The 19,769-nt window shown below is 43.5% G+C and overlaps 1 protein-coding gene across 1 annotated transcript in view; it reads right to left on the bottom strand.

The window, feature by feature from the left end:
• The window catches only part of JAZF1 (JAZF zinc finger 1), a 265,425-nt gene that overhangs the window by 49,290 nt on the left and 196,366 nt on the right, over nt 1-19,769 (bottom strand). The window contains exon 3 of the mRNA XM_066584480.1: nt 10,115-10,311. Coding sequence (XP_066440577.1) covers nt 10,115-10,311 — 197 coding nt within the window. The remainder of the gene's footprint in view (nt 1-10,114; nt 10,312-19,769) is intronic.

The raw sequence follows: 19,769 nt of genomic DNA, 5'->3' as shown, positions 1-19,769 counted from the left end.
TATGGTCTTTGCTATGGGGTCCGAAAGCCATTACTTATCCAGATAGTCCCAGTAGTGTGGCTGCTGATACTGCATTGGGCCGAGGCGCAGTACCTGATGGTGTGAACAAGAACTTATCCTAAAATGCACAAGAGGTCGGGACTGGTGGCACAGTAGCAAAAATAAGGTCAAGGCATAATTTCAGGGCAGGCAGCAGGCAATAATGAAGTCTAGTACTCAGTGCTGTGGTCAGGGAGCACAGAAGTCAAAGTTGTCAAGAGTCCGAACCAGAATACACAACAGGGGTTTTGTCTCAATGGCTAATGAGAAAAATTACTTATGCATGCACCCTAGGGTGCTGATACCTAATATAGAAGATTCTGTGATAGGATTGGAGAGGGACAGATTTAGGAAGCACGCACTGGCCCTTTAAGAAAGAGGGCAGGAGCGCATGTGACCCCTTTGGGCAGGCACCAGAATTCCAGCACAGGAGTGAGTATAGAGAGCAGTGCTTAGATTACGGCGATGCCCATCTGAGGCCATGGCAGCAGGTAAGCGGGGTGGGCAGTGGTGGCGTGCCGTGACAATGTTCACAGCATACAAGGTATGTCAGAAGAAGTGTGTGTTCAGGTATTGCAGGGACTGATCCCTTGTGAATATGGTAGACACGACACAGGACTATATAAAGTGTAGTGTTGTGATCTGCTGAGCCATGGGGAAAACAACCGATGGTGTAAAACCCAAGTCTAAGTGTAAAACACTGTTATTGACAAAAACTTGGAAAGCTGATGGGAAAAATATGCTTTCTAGCTGCGCCGCTACTTTCGGGACAAACCTCTTTTAGAATTACTGGAAAATCTGAAGTAGGAATCTCAGGAAGTGACTTTATGTAATGGACTAAGGTGTGGTCTATCCAGTCCAAATTTATGAATCCTCCGGGGTTACCAAATACGGATGAAGGCAATGCTCTTGCAATTAACTCATTGTACATGTGCTGGTGTGCCCTTCCAAATGTAGCCTTCATACTGAAGGAAAGTTGTTATCCATCTCCTCTGCTTGCCTTAGGGGATTGGGAAGGGTCATTGACATAAAGCCAGGAGACAGTGTCCCATAACTGCTTTTATTACAGAATATTACTGCAGTAAGAAAAGGCTTAGTCTCCAATAAATAATATATGAGTTCTCAATGAAACTGAAGATTTTATAAAACTTTAGAATTACAATTTCTGTTTGGATGATCTGTAGTATAATTTATAATATCAGCTACAAAGAAAGCGTGAAGATGGTCAACCAGCAACATTACACTAATGCATCCTGCCAGGTCAATGGCCTTTAACCACGAGCTCACCAAGAAGTTGGTGTATGTGAAAGAGTCGTTCCTTTTTAGCAAATGCATACAGGGGGTTGACAAAAATATGGAAACAACATACGAAATGTACGGGATTCTAATCATTAGCATTGAGCTGCTCTTTTGACCCCTGCTTGACTTAGAACTTTCCCACCAAATTTGTGTTAGCTTCACCTCTTGCCCTGCTCTGGGTAAGCCGGCTGGTAACAGCAGCTGAATGGCTCAAACCCCTGACCAATGGAACCTTGTTGCTCGGGCAGATGATCATTCTGCCCGGCAGCATCTGTGTCATATTACCTCCACTTAAAATCTCTACATGTCCTATTGAAATATGATTTATAATCCCATATAATTTAAGGCATGCCTTTCGTACGGTGTAAGCTATAAGGAACTGAACAACCAAAGAAAAAAGGGGTTATCAGCTGATTACCACACATATATTGAGCCAACTGAGCCTCAATAAAGGTTCCACCAGATGTCACCTGGATTATTAGTCCACTGAGAAATTACTAAACGGGATAGGATGCCGTATCTCTTTACACGCAGCAACCAGCAGAGCCTGTATGGCAGCACACCCGGCCATCGCTCTGCCTCCTACATGAGTCAGAAGGATTTATTTCCTCTGGATATGTGCTGAAGGTGTTATTGACAGTCACACCTGTTCTTTATACCCTCTATAAAACACATCCAGCTATCATCTTCTGATTTGGCAGTATATTCCGAAAATACAAGTGAGGACATTTCGGAAATTCTCCTCTGTAGATGGTTTTAGTGCAATACTGAAGTTAAACCATTAGGTAAATTTGCATATGATTCAGGGATGAGATCATTAAAACATATTGATACATAGACTAAACTTTGGCAAGTTGTTTTCCTGGTCTAGAACTCGGTTATTATGAGCTTTGTATGATCGGATGGACGGTCATCTGCTATAAAGATCTATCTGGTTACATTCCAGGACTAAGCTTGGTGAAAGGGAGAAGAAAACTGTGAATGTATACTTTACATATCCATTTAATGGGTATGTCCACAAGCTTGCAAGCTATGTTACATCCCAGAGCTGCAGGTTAGGAAGGGTGTTGTTGCTCCTTAAGGAGAGCACCTAGAAGGTGTGTGAGAAGACTTGTAAGGCGATGCATGCTCCTCTGGGAAACATGCAAATGAGAAGATGGAACAATACCTTGTAGCAATGACTGGGAATTGTGAGCCAAAGCCAGAATAACCATGCACAGACAGCTGTTTCGGGGTGATTGCCCTTACAAGTGCGCACCAGATTTTCTGGCTTGGCTAGTGAGAGGCTTAAAGGGGTTGTCCCGCGCCGAAACGGGTTTTTTTCTTCAATAGCCCCCCCGTTCGGCGCGAGACAAACCCGATGCAGGGGTTTAAAAAAACAAAAACGGATAGTACTTACCCAAATCCCTGCGCTCCGGTGACTTCTTACTTACCTTGCGAAGATGGCCGCCGGGATCTTCACCCTCGGTGGACCGCAGGTCTTCTGTGCGGTCCATTGCCGATTCCAGCCTCCTGATTGGCTGGAATCGGCACACGGGGCGGAGCTACGAGGAGCAGCTCTCTGGCACGAGCAGCCCCATTCAGAAGGGAGAAGACCGGACTGCGCAAGCGCGTCTAATCGGGCGATTAGATGCTGAAAATTAGACGGCACCATGGAGACGAGGACGCTAGCAACGGAACAGGTAAGTGAATAACTTCTGTATGGCTCATAATTAATGCACAATGTACATTACAAAGTGCATTAATATGGCCATACAGAAGTGTATACCCCAACTTTGTTTCGCGGGACAACCCCTTTAAAGCCAAGCCAGAAACCAGCTGCACACTGATAAGGGGCAATCACCCCAAAACAGCTGTCTGTGTATGGTTATTCTCACTTTGGCTCACAATTCCCAGTCACTGTTACAAGGCTTGTTTAAGAAGTCTGACGTTAACTTGCAGTCATGCTGCCTTCCAATAGGTGCCGCTGTAGAGGTATGGTTCCATTTTCATATCCCCAGAGCTGCATTTACAGTTCTGCTGACTGAAAATGGAAAAAGTCAACAAGCTTCTCTTCAGACACCTCTCTACCATTTTAAGGCGCCTTTACACTGAGCAACTATCATTATTGTTTGGGTTTACTGGTCTGCTTTGTTTTTTTACAGCTCTCCATTCAGTTTTATAGGACGGACGAAGATGACCGAGAGCCTCAGTCTTCCTCTGTCCCATAGCGCACTATTCACATGGGGATCTCGGGGTGTGCAAATGTCCCAGCTGTCTTAGCCCTAGTAATCAGACATTTATTCTCCATCCCGTGGATAAATGTCATTAGTGGGGAGACCCCCTAAAGATTATCTCCAAACCCCATCCTCTGTACTCAGATACAGAAAGGTATAAATGCCAGGAAACAGAAGCATAAAAACCTATTGCATAAAAATAGAAAAATATTTGGTAGACAGAAAGAAACCTCATTTATTGCTGCAATTGGTGCTCCAGGCAGCAAGAACTTGATATCTTAGTAATGGATATGACAGACACCGAGTTACATACAGACCGCATCATAAATTAACGTTTTCAACAGCCGCTAAGTAAAAACTCATGTTTTACTCTTCCATTAAGCAGAAGCCAATTGAGACAGTTCTCTGCATTATGCTGCATTCATTGATGAAATCACTTTGCGCTATTTATTAACCTCTTACACTCTTTCATTGTTAGGCTATGCTCACAAGTCTCGGATTTGCATGACAAATCAGGGTGCATATTTTGCTTCAAGATCTGGAGAAGAAATCTGAGACTTGTATTTCTGCTACCGATGTGCTGCGGGGATATGGCATATCTGCAAGGAGATTAGCCCCATTGTCATTAACGTTTCCATTGTCAGAGTTTCCACCCAAAATAAGTAGTATGCTACCGGAGTCGGTCTAAGGGTTAATGGAACTCAGTGCAAAAACTTTTTTAAATCCCCCCCCCCCTTCCCCATCATAAGAAAAAAACAATACATATATACAGAAAGATAGGCAGCCTGTCTGTATTGTGCTTGTAGAGAAAGTAGCAAAATAACAGCATACCCACATCAGAGCAGCTCTGTAAATAGATACAGTACCAGAACCAAGCTCATAACATAAATACAACACAGACCAACATCAGTACATAGATACAGTACCAGAACCAAGCTTATAACATAAATACAGCCCTGGAACCAAGTTCATAATATAAATCCAGTAGCAAAACTAAGCAATTGCGTAGCAGGAGTGCCGATGGACTGACAGGGGAGCCTCAGAATATCAGAGGTGGAGAATGAGCCAAGCGAAGGATGATTCGTGTTGCTATACAAGAAGCTGCCGCACAGAGGAAGATCATCTGACAAGGAGGACCTAAGGGGAGCAACTGCCTTCCGCCTAGTGGACCCTTATTTATAAGGGAGTCCTTTACACTTCATAGTTAATGATATTTGTACATGCTTGCTACATGTAGATCACTAGTATAAGAATCAATTTTTCAATCTAGTTGCTTAAAAGAACAGCGTGTGGGGCAAGGAATTGTTAGGTGAGTTTTGTGCAATGTTTCACAAAAGAAAGCCCCTGCTAAACAGTACGAGCAGAGCGCCCCCTAGTAGTCATAGCATAAAATAATAAAATGATGGCTGTCTGAGGCCTCCATGAGGGGGAACTCAATACATATACAGGGTAACCACAGAAAGTCCTATCCAGGGGCAATAGAGTTCTTCCCAGCATTACATGGGGGGATGTGTGGAGCATTCTTGTTATGGCGCTAAAATAACCAAAAGGGAATCAATTTAAGACAATTTAGCAGAACAATAGATTGATTCATTGGTGGTAATTACAAATGCTACAAATTAATAACTGCAAGCAGTGAAATAAAATAAACCAGTCAACAAGAAAATTGCAAGTACTAGGCCAAGGAAAATCCTATCATGACATAAGGTGGCGGTGTCTCTACAAGAAGAGACGACATGATGTGATCGGCAATGTCGTATACAAATGAACACTGCTGGGAAATGGTTAATTCTTTATGGGGAAATGGAACGAAATGTGCAAGTGCAGCACAAAGATTTCGCGAGAGGTTTCTAGGCACACATAGGCCAACGTATGAGATTCTCCTGACTTGTCTACCGCTTGAGGCACACCGGCAGCACCAGAAGGGGGATAGACGAGGTCTTCCTTCTCCAACTTGATAGAGATGCTGAATGTACAGCATGACAAACCACTACTCCCTCAGCATATCTTATGGACTGATGAGACTGATGCGTCCCCAGGATGGAGTGTGTAACCATCACAATGTGCACCACTGGGCAAAGCACGCTCCATGATGCATGCAACAAGCGCAACACTAAAAGTGCTTTGCCTTAAACGTCTGGTGGAACATTTCAGGCGTGAAGCCCCTTGTTCTCATTTTCATTGACGTCACCCTAAAGCGGTTTGTCCCCGGGCGGTATGTCACTGCGGTATCCGGGCGCGGGTAATGCAGTGAACACTTTCCATAGGCTAACTATGGAAAGCGCAGCCGGACGTCCACGAGTGGAGAATCATAATGATTGAAATCGCGGCATGCTGTGATTTGCCGTGATTCTCCGCGGTGAGCCTATCTATTAGATAGGCTCATCGCGGAGACCTGTCAATGCTACCCCCACATCCTCCGTGGTGAAAAATCACTAGCGATATTCTGTCACGGCCGTGGACAGGCAGCCTAAATAGTAATCCATACCTGAGCATTCTAAACACAATAGTGGACAAATGGCTTAATGAGTTGCCATTGGCACTAGACAAACAAGTTTGGTACCAGCATGATGGCACTCCACCGTATTCTCAGATTGATATGCGGCAGTGGCTTGCAGCGTGTTCTGGAACCCACTGCATTGGACAACGCAACCCTGTTCCTTGGCCAACCACGCTCCCTAGACTTGACCACTCTGGATTACTTCCTGTGGGGTCGCCTTAAAGCTGTCAGATAACCATCAGCACCTTGTGATGCAGAGACAAATATGAGTGGCCTGTGAAATGGTGATCCCAGAAAATCTATATGCCGTCTGTTGCGCTATGCTCAACCTTATTCATCTTTGTACGGCCCCTGAAGTTGGCCGTTTTGAACATTTTCGGTAAGATAAAACTCACTTTTTTTGGTTCAAGTCCTGCATTTGTCTTTAACCTTTATAGTCACAAATGATTTGCTTGTTATGCTAATTAGAGATGAGCAAGTATAATCGTTCAAAGAATGGGGGCGGAGCCTGGACATCTCTCAAGCCCGCCTCCATTCATACATGAACGACTGCCTGTTTACACGGGTGGATAGTCACTTGGTTTTTAAGTAAGCCAAAAAACCTAGGAACTCCAACACATGAGTGAATTCTTGCTCAGTGCCCTGTCGGTGGCCGTGTGTACATGGGACATTGCCTGAATTCTCTGTTTCCAGCGACTATTCGAGTGCTAACCACCGATGTAAATCTTCCCTTAGTTCTGAAACAAGAATGCTCCTCACAAATACCCTCATGAAATGCTCGAAAGATAGATATTTCTATGGACACCCCGTATATTACACAACTCCCATTGTAGACAATTTGAGCAATATACTAAATACATATACACCATAGCTAGTGGTCTTCCAAACAAGACTTCTTACCTTTCATGGTAGACCTGCGTGCTCCATTGGGAGTTTGGGACATCTCACCTATATACAGTGAGTCCTATGCAATCAAGCACAGTAGGCAAATGTGACTTATCTCCCTCCACAACCTACCTCAATCCATACAGCCTGCATTATAGTCATTGCTAGAATTTCTGCATAAAATTGTGGCTCCCTCCATCATTTACGACGACTATAGTACTGCAAGAATGAATATTATAAAATTATTTAACTTCTCTGAAGTTTTGTAAACCATCTAGTTTTTGGCAAGCAGTCAGCGTAAGATGGGTCCCCCTAGTGCCGCTGCAGTCCCCGGGTTCTGGATTATAAGGGCTGCACTATATGGCTTCTCTACCCCACGTTGGTAATTAAATGATTTCAATTTTTTCCTAATTATGTTGCGTACGCTGATAAAAGCATCCAGTGAGGTCAAGCCCAGAAGGCGGCGATGCCCTTTGTTTGGGGAGCTTCTAAAATTTTTATGCATGATTAACAATTTCCAAATTTTAATCATTCTGCAGGAAAAGGAATGTTTACATTGGAATCTAAAAGTCATTATAAACTGTTGGTGGAGCATAAAAAAGCCGACACTACCCCAAATGAGTATGATTCGGAGTGATGCTTTCAAGGCTAAAAAGATGAATTTATGACGTCCATAGTCAGATATGAAAAGGCGAGACTGCGGTGTGGTGTCTCCGGCCAGTGATGTGGGATAAGACTTTCCAATCCGTGGGGCTTAGCGTGTCTGGCGCATACTTGCTCAATTATTCCACTTATACAACAAGCTATAGATCTGTGTAGAGTAAAACAGGAGCCTCCGAGGTGGAGATTTCATTTAAAACACGTCTACTATATTAGGCAAGTATACCAAAATGTCGGATTTATCTAAAAAAATGGGTAAAAAGTACTTACCTTTCATCTAAATTACCCTTCTGTTCTAAAAAAAAACCCCTCTATCAATCATAATACATAGAGGCTCTACCTTTATCCAACGTAACAACAAAGCATCTGACATTACTGTCTACGGGTGGATTCAGACGAACGTATATCGGCTCGGTTTTCACGCCGAGCCGATATACGGTGTCCTCATCTGCAGGGGGGGGGAGGATGGAAGAGCCAGGAGCAGCAATTGAGCTTCCACCCCCTCTCTGCCTCCTCTCCGCCCCTCTGCACTAATAGCAATGAAAGGAGTCGGGACAGGGGCGGGGCTAAGTTTCGCGAATTAGCCATGCCCCCATTGCAAATAGTGCAGAGGGGCGGAGAGGAGGCAGAGAGGGGGGGGGGGGGGGAGCTCAGAGCACTGCTCCTGGCTCCTCCATCCTCCCCCCTGCAGAGAGAGACGACATATATCGGCTGGGCGTGAAAACCCAGCCGATATTCGTTCGTCTGAATCCAGCCTACTACTGGAAATAAAGGGGTCGTCCACTTTCAACAATCCCTTTTTTACCCCCAAAGGTTTTCTGAAAATAAGTTGAACACAAGTTGTCCCGCTACTGAAAAACTTCTGTTACCCCTTTCCCTGCCGTCGATCAGCTGCACTCTGGGTAAAACCCAACAGCAAGAGTTCAACTTCCCTGCAGCGCCCCAACAGGGTAAATGAAGCATTACATGCAGATCGTTGAAATCAATCATTCGCCTAAAAGTGGTAACAGCTGAGCATGCTGGATCATCCAGGAAGAGAGAATTGACTCCGGCTAATAGATAGACAATGTAATAATATTAACCCTTTCCAATCCCATTTTGGACTCAGGGTTTCTTAACAGGCATTCTCTTTTTGCTGTTATACAATAGTGCTATCTGCTGGCTAAAGCCAACGCGTGTGTGTGTGCCAGAGAGGCTCCAAGAGCGGAGTGGCTGGCAATAGACGGTAAGAATACCCTGTCGGACCTCTTCTGATATTGGAGCTGTACAAGCTTTGATCAGAATATAAGAAGACGTCAGACAGTGGATTGTAAAGGGTTAAGACAATATCATTATTATGAATAATCAAGTTTAATTATGTTCACATTCTGTTTGTGGTATACGTTCACCATATACAATATTGTGAATGTTCCCGAATGTCTCAATAGCCTATAATGAGCTCCACTTATAGGAAATACGAGTCCCCTTGGCATATGTGTCCTCATTATCTTCTTGCCACTGTACTGAAGAGTGTTGGTTTTTTTTTTTACAATGGGATCAATGGGTGATGTATGCCATACAGTTCAACATGGCGGGGCTGTACATTTTCTTGCGCATATACTGAATGTATACATGGATCTATAACAGGCTCTGATGACCTGGCTTGAAAACCCATCTACAAGTGTTACAAGAGACTCATGTTGGTGCAGAAGCTTGTGTGAAGTTAAATATTCCTGTATAAAAAGGCAAAAGTATTATAGGGTTGATACCAGAAAAAATATATATATTTGCAAGCTTTTAAGGCTACTTCAGCCTCTTCCTCAGGCTTCATAATACTATACCAGTCTGATGAAGAGGCATAAGTAGCCTCGCAAGCTTGCAAATAACATTTTTCTGGTTAGTCAATAAAGGTAACGCCTTGCATGAGTCACATTGGAGGTCAACTTTAGAGAGCAAAATGATATAAAGATTAATCTTCAGATTAGCAGCCCCACCAGAATCAGAAGCTAGAACTTCAACATCCCTCCAAGACTACCGGCTATGTAACAGTAAATCTCCTGTGACATGCCATGTTCACTCACATCAGCAAGAAGTGAAAAATATCAATGCAAAATCAGCCGCACGTCATTTACCAATTGCTCTATGACAGAAACAAGTCTAAAAGTCCCCAAACACAAAAAGTTGTGTAGACCTGCCAACTTCACTGGGTTCAATCAACTATGTATGGTGGTCTCCAGACTTTACCAAAAGTTATTGGGAAACAAGGATTGGGCACGTTGCATTCCAATGTCCAATCATTTTGGAGATAAGCTGCTGACAGAGATGTCTGTAAGTAACTTACTCCTCTGTGCCCACTATAATCACATGAACACCCAGGGGAGCAAGCGTTCATGTATATGGGAAGTTGGGAGTCATGACTGTTGGCCAACGAGCATTCATCTGAGAGTGATTAACGGTGTACCTTAATTCCAATGAATGAACACACAGTAGGCGCTATAAGCCTTATCTTTATCATGTAGTACTGTCACTAACTTACCTGTAGGGGTGCTGCTACGGAATGAAGATGATGGAGTAATGGGTGGCGTGACTGGTGGGGTGAGGCTGCCGCTGCCGTGGCGGGGTGGTGTTGACACATTGCCACGGGATACAGAACTTGACAAGGTCAGTGAGAGCTTGGGTTGAATTTTCTTTTTTAGGGTTTCTTGTTCCCGTCGAGCTGCATCAGTCATAAATCTATGATAAAAGAAGAAGAACATCCTTAGAAGGAATGCCGGATCCATCATCTTAAGTACAATTACATTTATATATGACAAGTAGATGACATGAAAGTCAATACGGTATCAGTAAATGCTGCAGTTTCCTAGAAGCAGACAGAGACTGCTGCATTGGCCTTCCACATGCTTTACACTGCAGCTCTACTTCCTCAGATTGACTGCTGTGTCGAGGCAAGTGACATCATTTCACCATGAATTCAGTTCATGAAGCACAGATTTCTATTACAGCAATGATAAAAAACTGAAAGAAAAAAGAAAACAAATGAGAAAAAGCAGATCTTCCGGTAATATGTTAAAGAAGACCTGTCAGCTCTCCAGACCCGTCCATTTATGTAAACACTTGAATTCCTCAAAAAATACCAGTTCTTCAGCAAGTTTACTTTTTGAACTTTGTATTGTGCAATTCCTCTTTTATTCCTCCTGCAAGCGTATGAATAAAGAGACCATTGGGTGTTACTCTCACAGGGGCACTCTGACATTGTCCAATCATTACTGAGAGTGTCCGAATGTATCAGTGACCCGCCCTATTGTCAAGAAGAAGGGTAACACCCAGTTTTGAACCTATTCAAACAGTTCCATGAAGAGCAGCACTAGTTATAAAGAAAAGACACATCAGAACTATTTACGGCATAGAAAATAAGTGAGGACTGGAAAATATGTAACAAAATCTGAGACTATGAGCACAGTGCTATCCTGAAGAACTGCTCAGGCCCCTATCCCACTATCGGGTAGAGCGGATAGTCAACAGGCTCCCATTAGCAGTAGCTACGGTAGCCTGCGGTTACTTCTCCTGTATGTGTAGTATTACATAGTGTCTACTGCAATCAATGATCACCCGTGGAATGGAGCATACCGGCAATAATAGACAGAAATGCCCCTTGCTACATCATTCTTCTCTAGTGTCCGTTCCATCACTAAGGACGCTACAAGACACTTGTAAGATTGTATAATGATAGTCTTGTATGTTTGTTTCAGAAGCCAATTCCAAATGTCAGATCTGCTTAGGACTATGGGATTTTATTGGATTTGGCAAGCAGACTAATAAGGCTTTTGTTCTGCAGGACTGAGCGTCACGATGGGTGAAGAATGGCTGGAAACACTGGGAGAAAATAATGGAAAATATTCTTAATACCATTAGATCAAGTGGAAATTTTTAATTACACTTGGATTCCATGGCTGAATAGATAATATGGTGCCCATTTCCAAAAACAAAATGAGCTATAAAAATACGTGTACTGGTTAAGAATCTACTAAGACAATGCCAGCCCGGTGTGTGAGACATCCAGAATACTTAGAAGCAGTGTCTCCCAATATAGAACAGCGGCACCCAGGACACCGCTACACAATATTAAGACGTGTCACAATCTGTCACTGCCCTGCCGCTTATTCTGACCTCCGCCACAACATGCAGATGGCATTGGAAACGCTGGGGCAGATGTGTTTCGGCTGCTTATGTGCATTTTTTTTGCATCCATCTGTGTGTCATCCGTTTTTCAAATAAGAAAGATGGAACTATTCCTCTACAGCGCCACCTAATGGATGGCAGCATTCCTGAAAATCAATGTCAGACCCTTTAAAAAAGTCTTTGTAATAATCATTGTTATAAAGACCTGTATAAAGAGTCTCAAATTGATTTGCAAAGATGCTGCTATCCAATAGGTGGCGCTGGCGAGGTATTGTTCCATCTTCCTTATTTGTATATATTTCCCAGAGGAGCTTGCATGGCCTTATAAGTCTTCTCATACACCTTCTGGGTGCTCTCCTTAAGGAGAGATAATACTCCTCCTGACCCATGTCATCTTACTAGCCAAGCCAGAATCCTACTGTACACTGATGAGGAGCAAAACCCCCAAAACAGCTGTCTGTGTATGGATTCTGGCTTGTGGTCAATTCCCAATCATTGTTATAAAGACTTGTTTAAAAGGGTCTAATATTGATTTGCAGGAATGCTGCCATCCAATAGGTGGCACTGCAGAAATATTGTTCCATCTTCCTTATTTGCATAGATTTCCCAGAGGAGCTTGCATGGCCTTATAAGTCTCCCCACTCACCTCCAAGGATTCGTTTTTCACACGGAAAAAAAATGTGGATATGAATGCTTGTTGTGTCTTTCTCTGGATTGAATATGGACAGAAAATATGCCCATCTGAATGGGCTCTAATAGTTAGGTATTCTTAAAATGTGCCAGACTTATCACTGGGACTCATGCTGGATGATAAATCTGGAGCATTTTTAGACTGTCTAGTCTAAGTTTGGATCACCAATTAGTTGGATTAGTTTATGCCAGATATTGCACCGAACTTTTGGCACAAATTTGGAACAATTTTTAAAACATTTAGGCCACGCCTCCATTCCATTAAGCCATACCTGTTTTTCAAATGTAGCAGAAAAAGTGTCTAAATCATGTCCTAAAAGTGGTCCAAAGCATGTAAGACAGAGTACTGTCAAATGTTCGATAGCAAATCTGAGGATTAGCCTAAAATTTCACGGACTGCGTTGCAATGGATGAAATCCACCACAATAGATGGGGTACACCGTGAATTTAAAAACTGATAGTGTGCCAAAAATTTGCTGCAGAACTTTTACACTACGGGGGTAATTTAGGAGGTTGTGTGCCAGAATTCTGGAGTAAAAAAGTTGCATTTTTGTGTGGAAACTATTCTTGCACAAAAATTGCAACTTTTGGGCATTTTTCAACCATCCTCATCCCTTTTCTATAGAGCGGAGAGGGTTTCGCGGGAAGTGGGAGGGGTCATCGATGGCCCAACAAATTTACAGTAATGAGAAAGTGGCATACATTATAATGTAAATCTACGGCAGCTCATAGCTGGCATAGCTCTGACCTTCTCGCACACCAGATGGTCATTAATGTGTCACATTTATTGCCTCTTAATAAATTTGCCACGTCTTACGCCAATGCCCCGTTGCTAAAGGCTGGCAGTCTTTAGTGAATTCCCCGTATACGTATTAGAGTTTTTTAAACTCACATTTCGTTGTGGACTATGGATACGGAATCTACAACCCAAACTCCCCAACAAATATGTGGTGCATCTAAAGAAATGTGGGACTGATCTCTCCATATGGCCTCATGCGGTGCAAACCAAAACCACAAGTGTTTTCAAGTAACCAATTAGAATCCGTCTCCCATTCTCGTAGAACAGATTAGAAAGGACGTAAATTCAGCTGTAAAGGTAATTTCTGGTTACGCTCCAGATCAGAATAATGGTTTTGAAGGTTTTTCAATAATCAGTGGATTAAAGGTTATGATTTCTAGTAGCATGGATTAAGGCAGACATTTAAGCAGTCTACCAGGACGAGGTTACAGGAGGACAGCAGGCAACGACAGCTTCTGGCAGCCACATATAACTAAGCTTAAAATAAGCGTATGTGGATTGCAAAGCAGGTGCAGGCTGGAGGGTTTTTTTTTCCCAATTCCTCGAACTTATTCGAGTGGGTGAGACTCAAATAGCGAAATCAAGATGTTATGGGATGTACAACAACTACAAAAAGCAAAAAAAAGCAACTTATTTTTTAAATGTGTGTGTGCAAATATTATTTTGTGCTTTTTTAGTATTATCATGAGTTACACGGCTGAGAGGATTTCAGATTATAAAACGTTAAAGAGCATTTCCTGCTCATAATAAGTTTATTGCCTGCTCTAGTTGTCAAGTACAGCGGAATATGTTGGGGCTACATGAATAAATGTGATTTTTCGTAGTCGTTATAAACGGTTTATCTGCTTCAGACAAGCTGTTTTTGTTACAAGGACTCCCCAACAATAATCTAATCCGATGGTTTCACTCCAATAAACAGCTGTAATATTTGGAGGAACATAGAGTACCACTAAATGCTTAATTCTTCTGCAGCACCCCCACAGGAGAAATTAAGTATTGCAAGGTACTTAATGAAATCAGTAGGCTGTCCCTGTAGTACATAGACATACTGAGTATTTCAGAGAAAGTCTATATTCTGTACCTTCTTTTAGAAAAGCTGACCAGATGGGGTCCGATCACTGATCTCAAGATTAGGGGCCTCATGCGCTTGGCTATTTCTGTCAGTCCCATTGAAATCAACTGAATGGCCATGTGCAAGCTCAACCACTGCTCCATTCATGCAGAGACCAATATTTTGTAACTGCAAAGTCCAAGAAGAAATAATCCAGCCCTACTCACTGCAACAAGCATTTATATGGTGGGATTTATAGTGCCGCAATGCTACTTTCCAGGAGATGCTCCATGATTGGGCAGGCAGAACCTATCAATTCGGTAGAAATGGAATCAATGGCACTTTACTCTATAGATAGAAGTTGACGTTATTCAGAGTACATAGCAAGAATTCAGCGGGACAAAAAACATAAGTTTGGTACCGTGTTAGCCAGTAGAGCAAAATATGATTGTGCTCAGGTCAGGTCCACATCTGTATTGGAACCTCTGTTGCCGATCCGCAGCTGAGCAGAAACCGAGCGGACCCCATTATAGACAATGGGGTTCGTTCAGCGCTGTTCAGTTCCGTCGTAAGACCAACCCCTTCGTCCAGGAAATTCCCCTTTCCTGCTCCCCTAACGGAGCAAGAAAACTGAACCCCTGCTGCAAATGTGAAACCCCCCCCCGAGAAGCCAAGTAATCTTGTAGATGTGATATCTGTTAATGGCTAACAAAAATACATGACGTTAATGCAAGCTTTTGAACCTCTCAGGGTCCTTCATCAGACTTCTCTTCAGCATCACATGACACTTACAGATGGTTTACAGCACACAGCAAAAGGGTGACTTCTCAGTGAAGGCTGCATTAATAATAAGGTATCACCAGACCTCTCTTCGTAGTACCTACCTATTGTTGGGACTGTTTTAGGGGCTTCATTGGCACAGACATTCTTCCTTTAAAGGGACTGCACTTTGTTTGCAAGTTAATGATATATATTCACATTTTTCTAGTTCTTATATGATGTTTAATATTAACAGAGAAAATGATTTATGAAGAATGCCGGGAAAGACTCGAAGGTTTGACCAGCCTTTGCACATTTCAATATGCTGTTTCCAGAGTTAGATTTACTGCATAACCAATGTGAAGCTCCGCATACCACATTTTTGACACCAGCCCTAATGCAAAAGCATTGCAAGACTCTGGCATTCATCCGAGGCTTTTAGCTGAGCAATGTCTACAAGCAGATGAGATAATACGAGGCAGTGTTCTGTCAGTCACCAGGGTATACAGTGCAGCACTTCTACCAACTATCCAAACATGAAGACCTTCTCTACTTGGGCTGTTTATATGTTCGGCTCTTTTTATATGGGCAGATAATCTGCCCATGTTAACAAGCGCTGACCGAAAACGAGCGCGTCGGTCAACACTCAATTCATGAGGTCTGGATGAGCGGAGTACCTGCAGTAAGGGGTCAAGCGGTTGTTCGTTCGGCCACATATTGCTATTATTGGTCGGCTCCACACGTGCAACCGACCAGCGAGCATTTTTATTCTTGCGTAAATGAGCCGATCAGCTGACGAACGAATGTTCGCTCGTTCGTTGGCTGATTGTTTGCAATCTTCCACGGCATGATGATCGGGAAGACAAACATTTAGGCGCATGTTCTTGCCCGACTAATGGCCATGTTAGGATATGCTCACATGGGGTGGATCTTCCATTCGTGTCGTCCGCACAGAAAATTGGCGGTATGAATGTTTAACCTGCGTCATGTCAGTGATAGTATCGGATACTTGTGCAGATTCCACCTCTTCTAATGAGGGGGTGATTTGCGCACTAAAATCTGTATTTAAATCCATGTTAAAATCTCCACCAATCAGTGTGGATTTTGACTCAAATTTGCGGCACGCACCTCCGGTGGAGTACCGGCTGCAGACAATCCGCAGCCAATTCCGTGCAATATGAACACAGGCTAAAGGCCCTTTCGTAAGGAGGGAATATTTCTGCCAGGATGCAGTGGGATTAGCCACTGTGGAATTCCGCATAAACATCTACATGGCTAACTACGAATTTTGACGTGGAATTGCGGGCCGATTTAAGTAATTTTCATTCCATATCAAAAATCTGCATGGACCGTGCGGAATCTACCATGACTTGCGGTGCGGATGGCAGAAAATTCCACCCATGCGAGAAGCCCCCTAAAAGGTCCTTTAACAACATGTCCTTAAAGTGAAAGGCCTTATTATTGCAGCCTCACTTCGTAGTGCCTACCTAATGTTGCGACTTTTGGGGGGGCTTCCTTGGCACTGACATTCTTCCTTTAAAGGGACTACACTTTGTTTGCAAGTTAATGATATATTTACATTTTTCTAGTTCTTATGTGATGTTTAACATGAGTGTTTTTACGTCGGCCAAAAATCGTACCCATCTGAAGCATTGGTTTCCAATGTATTTGTTCAGATGACCGATTTTCAGCCGCGTAAAAACACTGCGCCGGAAATATAGTACATATGTGACCCTATCTTTCAACAGATAAACACTTGTGGCATCTGTCAATAGCGTGGGCACAAACTGCAGATGATGAAGAACCTCAATCAAATGAGAGAGGGCAAGAGAGCGCACTGCATGGCAGTCAATCGCAGCTCACTTCATTTGCTGATCCTTTTTTATCTATCATAAACCCCACAATTGTTCCAATCTATCAATGAGACCCTCTTGTGGCCTCCATCATGTTACCCTAAATGTTATCCTACTACAGACAATCACCTTACAAACTAAAGATAATGCTTTTATGATCCCTATAAACAAAAATTCTGATGCTATTCCTAATAGCACCACAAGGGGCACTGTTTACGGAGCACATAGATATCACTGCATTTCAATCCAACTAAACAATGTGGCTTCCCTTATTCATAATATAACATAGTAACATAGTATGTTAGGCTGAAAAAAGACGTATGTCAGCCTATTAACCCCCAATGTTTATCCAGAGAAAGGCAAAAAAAAAACCAATGGGGTAGAAGCCAATTTTCTTCATCTTAGGGGGAAAATTCCTTCTTGATTCCAATTTGGCAATAAGAATAATTAGTGACTATAACATATAATATTGTTACACTCCAGAAGGGCATCCAGGCCCCTCTTAAACTCTATTATTGAGTTCGCCATCACCACCCAAAACTATCTACAATATTCCATGTGTGGTCTGACCGGTGACATGTAAAGAGGAAGAACAACGTTCTTATCATGCGCCCTTAGACCTCTTTTGATGCCCCCCTCCCATGATCCTATTTGCCTTGGCAGCAGCTGCCTGACACTGGCTGCCCCAGTTAAGCTTACAGTTAACTAAAACCCCCAAGTCCTTTCCCATGTCAGCGTTCCACAGTTGTTTCCCATTTACTGTGTAATGGTAACATATATTTCCTCTGCCAATGTGCACAACCTTACCTTTAGGCCTCATGTCCACGGGGAAAATCAGGCCCGCTACGGATTCTCCACGGATTCTCCGTAGCAGGTCCCTCCTGCCCCGCGGACATGAGGCATAAAAATAAGAATTAACTCACCTCTCGCCTGCACCGGATCTTCCCTTCGCCGCGGCTTCATCTTCTCTCTGTTGCGGCCGGATCTTCTTTCTTCGGCCCGGCGGATGCGCAGGGCACGTCGGTTGCGTGCCCCGCACATGCGCTGGCCTGAAGAGAAAAGATCCGGCCGCGACGGAGAGAAGATGGAGCCGCGGCGAAGGGAAGATCCGGAGCGGGTGAGCAAATTCCGATTTTTGTCTCCCGCGGATCCGGACGGCTTCCATAGGCTTCAATAGAAGCCCGCGGGAGCCGTCCCCGCGGGAGACCCGCACGAAAATGGAGCATGGTCCAGATTTTTTCATGCTCCATTTTTTTTAAAATCACTTTTATTGACCATCCGCGGGTATTTATCTACCCGCGGGTGGTCAATGCATCCCTATGGGGTGCGGATCCGCGGGTGGGAGAAGAGTTAAAATCCGCTGCGGATTTTAATTCTTCTTTTGCCCGTGGACATGAGGCCTTAAAAAATAATGCAAAAAAAACACATTTGTTGAGAAAAATAATTGCAATCTCCCTACCTTAAGCTTACGGAGTAGTAAAGCAAACCTTTTTGCTGTTGGGTAGGTGACAAGAAGTTTGTCCCATCGCTCCTGCATTCCATTTTCCCACAGCCTGGGCTTTTCATAAGACAAGGCCCAACAATATGTGCTTTTATAAGCCAGACTGCTAATGCATTGCAAACACAAAGTAATACAGTAAGGGCTTAGGACATGGAAAAATCAATGCACGGCGATCCTTATTAATGCGTTAATGGAGAACACAGCGGCAGAAAAACTGGAAAATATCGTCTAACTCACTTAAAGTTAATTAGAGCTGCACACACCAAAAATTAACTTTTGCTATTCGAACGATGTCAACAGCTCGACAATACATTTACACGAAGCCCGGCCATAATGAATGACTCAACCGCATTAGTAATATAATAACAGCGCAATATAGCCCTTCGGATTGTAACAATTCTATGCCTATTCCTGCAGACTCCTGCTGCTGCTCCAAAAACTATTAGCATCTGACAGCTGTAGTCCGGACTGAGTCCTATGATTTCATACTTGGTGCAGAGCCGGGTGCATGGCCACGGCCCACAATTCTAGGCTGTTTATCAGACTCAGGCTAGACTGGAGCAAGAAATATGGGAAAGGCGAGTCCCTTCCCCCAGCATGACCTGCTCAGCAGCGCTGAGTACAGTGCAGCAGCACCCTCTGCAGGTCGAGAGGAGGACTTCATGCCGGTACATTTGAAGCAGAATTCAATATTTATCTTGCGCTGGCTTGTAGGAATTATGGAATCATCAGACAGAATATACCAAAGCTCTTGCCCCATAAATCTGTCTCTGACACTCCCTTCCTATGATCGGCTCTCCTACGGCGCAGTTCTTTCTGATGTTGCTCTATTTAAAAACCAGCCACGTGCAGTTTATTGGATGCAGATTTTCAGTTTTTTTTAAAAAAACCCGGCAGAAAAAAAAAAAGCTCTGCAAGGCCACCTTCATACATTGCATTTCTGTGAGTTTCCACGTCAAGAATTAACATGTCGCGTCCTGAACTGGAAACACTCATTTCTGTGTCTACGTGCGGATTTTGTCCATTGGCAGGGCTCATTCCGAGTCCAGACCCATTCCAAAAGCCATGTCAGAAAAACGGGGATTTTTGATGCCTTTTTTAGAGGAGGAATTTGCTGTGGAAAATTCCACAGCAAATTCCTTCATGTGAAGATACCCCATGGCTGTATTTGCATGGGCAATTTTAACCCTTTCCAATCCCCTGTCTTACGTCTAAAGGCATTATGATTTAAGGCTGTACAGCTCCGATGTTGGAAGACGTCCATCGGGGTTCTCTTACTGTATATTGCCAGCCTCGCTGCTGTCGGAGCCTATCCAACGTGTCACCTCATGCAGTACTGGCTTTAGCCAGCAGATAGCG

Source organism: Eleutherodactylus coqui, chromosome 12 (assembly GCF_035609145.1).
Source record: "Eleutherodactylus coqui strain aEleCoq1 chromosome 12, aEleCoq1.hap1, whole genome shotgun sequence".
NCBI lineage: Eukaryota > Metazoa > Chordata > Amphibia > Anura > Eleutherodactylidae > Eleutherodactylus > Eleutherodactylus coqui.
Note: the sequence above shows the minus strand (reverse complement) of the source record. Positions and strands in the feature narration are given on the sequence as shown.